The sequence below is a fragment of the Vitis riparia genome, chromosome 11, assembly GCF_004353265.1.
Source record: "Vitis riparia cultivar Riparia Gloire de Montpellier isolate 1030 chromosome 11, EGFV_Vit.rip_1.0, whole genome shotgun sequence".
In the NCBI taxonomy this organism is placed as follows: Eukaryota; Viridiplantae; Streptophyta; class Magnoliopsida; order Vitales; family Vitaceae; genus Vitis; species Vitis riparia.
In genome coordinates this window covers 17,147,712-17,149,955 of record NC_048441.1, presented here as the reverse complement: position 1 = coordinate 17,149,955, position 2,244 = coordinate 17,147,712, and the positions used below count along the sequence as shown (strand labels likewise).

At 41.1% G+C, this 2,244-nt stretch overlaps 1 protein-coding gene across 1 annotated transcript; it reads right to left on the bottom strand.

Annotated features, from left to right (window-relative positions):
* Positions 1-870: 870 nt before the first annotated feature.
* On the bottom strand, positions 871-2,044 carry LOC117924567. Its single transcript, XM_034843225.1, has one exon. It carries the CDS (start codon positions 1,961-1,963, stop codon positions 1,358-1,360), a length of 606 nt encoding a protein of 201 aa, XP_034699116.1. The 5' UTR covers positions 1,964-2,044; the 3' UTR covers positions 871-1,357.
* Between the last annotated feature and the right edge of the window lie 200 nt (positions 2,045-2,244).

The following is a 2,244-nucleotide window of genomic DNA, read 5'->3' as shown; positions in this document are numbered from 1 at the left end:
GTTGATTATGTATCATCTATGTATGAAGTTGTGTACAAGATAAGCATGAAGAAAGGCTAATTATTATCTTGAGGGAGAGAGAGAGAGAGAGAGGGAGGGAGGAGTCTTTAGTGCTTGAGAGAGACTCTTCTTCAATCATATAGAACTAGCACCACAATTTTCCACCTACTCTTTATTAGAGTCGTTTTCTCCAACCAGCCACACTTTTTTCCTTTTAATTTGTTCCAAGATATAAATCCAAACTAATGTGATTTCACTTTTTTAATTCATGTACATACTATATACATCCAAAATTAGCAATTCCCATCATCAATACGTATGTATGCATGCATATAAACATATATCCATGCATGAATTAAATCATATAAGAGATATTGATAGTTTAGTTTGAAATTGGTTCGAAACAATGCATTAATTTTTTTAGTTGGGCACTTGATATGACTAGACATGCATGCATGTGCCAATTATTAACGGTACCAACAAATATCATTATTACATATTGTTTTTTCTTTGTTAACAATGTTGTATTTGTGCTAATTATAGCAATTTCATTGTTGTGATTTTCTAGCCACGTGGCACTAATAGAGAGGAGGTAAAAAATAATCAAGCACTAATTCATTTGATTCAAATAAGTTAGTTAAATTCGTTAAATGTTTGATCATAAAGGTTAAAATTTTGACATGGGGATGTCACGTGAAAGTCAGGGAAGAAGAAGCAGAAGCTTCCCTCGTGGTGCGGTAAAGTTCGAAAGGCGATCGAGCTATATGCATGAGTATGTGCAAAATCTCAAGTGACATACTGATATGGATGAAGAAGATGCTGTGCTTTTGAAAATTTACGACCCAAAAAAAAAAACTGTTGCAGAGATAATAAATCGGAAGGTTCAACCCACCAACCTCGAAAGACAATACATTAAAAATTCGAAAATGGATTACTCTCTTTACCATGCATGATGTCCCACAGGTCTCAAGCTTTATGAAAAGAAGAGATCAACTGGATATACACGTAGGGATATTGTCTTTCTTTTTTTCTTTTTATTAAGTAGAATACATATTGTCATTAAGGCAAAATATGAAGGGAAACTGAAAAGCTAAAACAAAACTGTAATTATTTGGTGGTCGGTTATGAAAGTTTGAGCATTGAATCTGAGTAAACCGTGGGAAACTGATGCATATCAGAAAAAGTCGGTCAAGTATGTGCAGGTGTTGACTTTTCACTGATACGAAAAATAGGAATCGGTTTACTCAATGCGGAGATGCAGAAACGATCACACCGGCTACAAGCTCTGGAAGATAATCAAACTGAGAACATTGTGTGTTGAAGATGGAAATGGGGTTGGGGGTTTTTTGGGTTTTTATCAGGTAGCCCACATGTTGTTGTAAGGGGATTCTAGGGCAGACATCATCTTCTGGAGCTTCAAATCTTTGTGGAACTTTCTGATGAACTCCTCCGCCGCCTTGTCCACCTGGGGGTCCTCGTCTGTGTCTTTTATGGGGAAGGGCGAGTCCGTGACCCGGAGCTGCCGCACCATGGGGCTGCGGCCGAAACCCGGCAGCGTCAACGGGGAGGCCTCCACCATTTCGTTGTTCAACATCTCGAGCACCCTCTGGACTGCACACACCGTGGTCACGTCGTCGTAGCGGGTGGAGTGGTGGTGGCGCTTGCGCTTGTTGAGTTGAAACGGGTAGTGGAAAGGGTAGGCGGGGCTGTTGCTGCAGCTGAACTCGTACTCTTTGGGAGAGACGAAGGAGAGGGCGTCGTTGGAGCGGCAGCTCAGGGAGGAGTGGTGATGGAACATGAGGTTCCCGAGGGCTTTTCCGGCGATCTTGCCTCGCTTGAACATGAGGTGGAGATCAACCATTAGCTTCCTCTTTGATATCCCTTTTCTCAACATGAATAACGCTACACGCACAATGTTCCATAGCTTCTTGGCTATGGCTGGTGGGGTCGGTTCAACTTCCATTTTCAGAGAGAGAAAGTGAGAGTTTCTGTAAATTTTCAGAGAGAGAAAATGAGGATCTTGAGAGAGAGAGAGAGAGAGAGAGAGAGATTTAGAGATGAGAGGGGGTTTTGGGTGGGTTGAAGACCAGGGAAGAGAGAGGTATTTAAAGGGCCCTAAGGAAGAGAGGGAGAAAGAAAAGAATTACTATAATAAACAGGAATATTCAAAATGTGAAACGTCGAGAATTATAGTCATGACATCCACTTTCTATCATAGCGCGTGCCAGTCATCTCCCCTTCAAA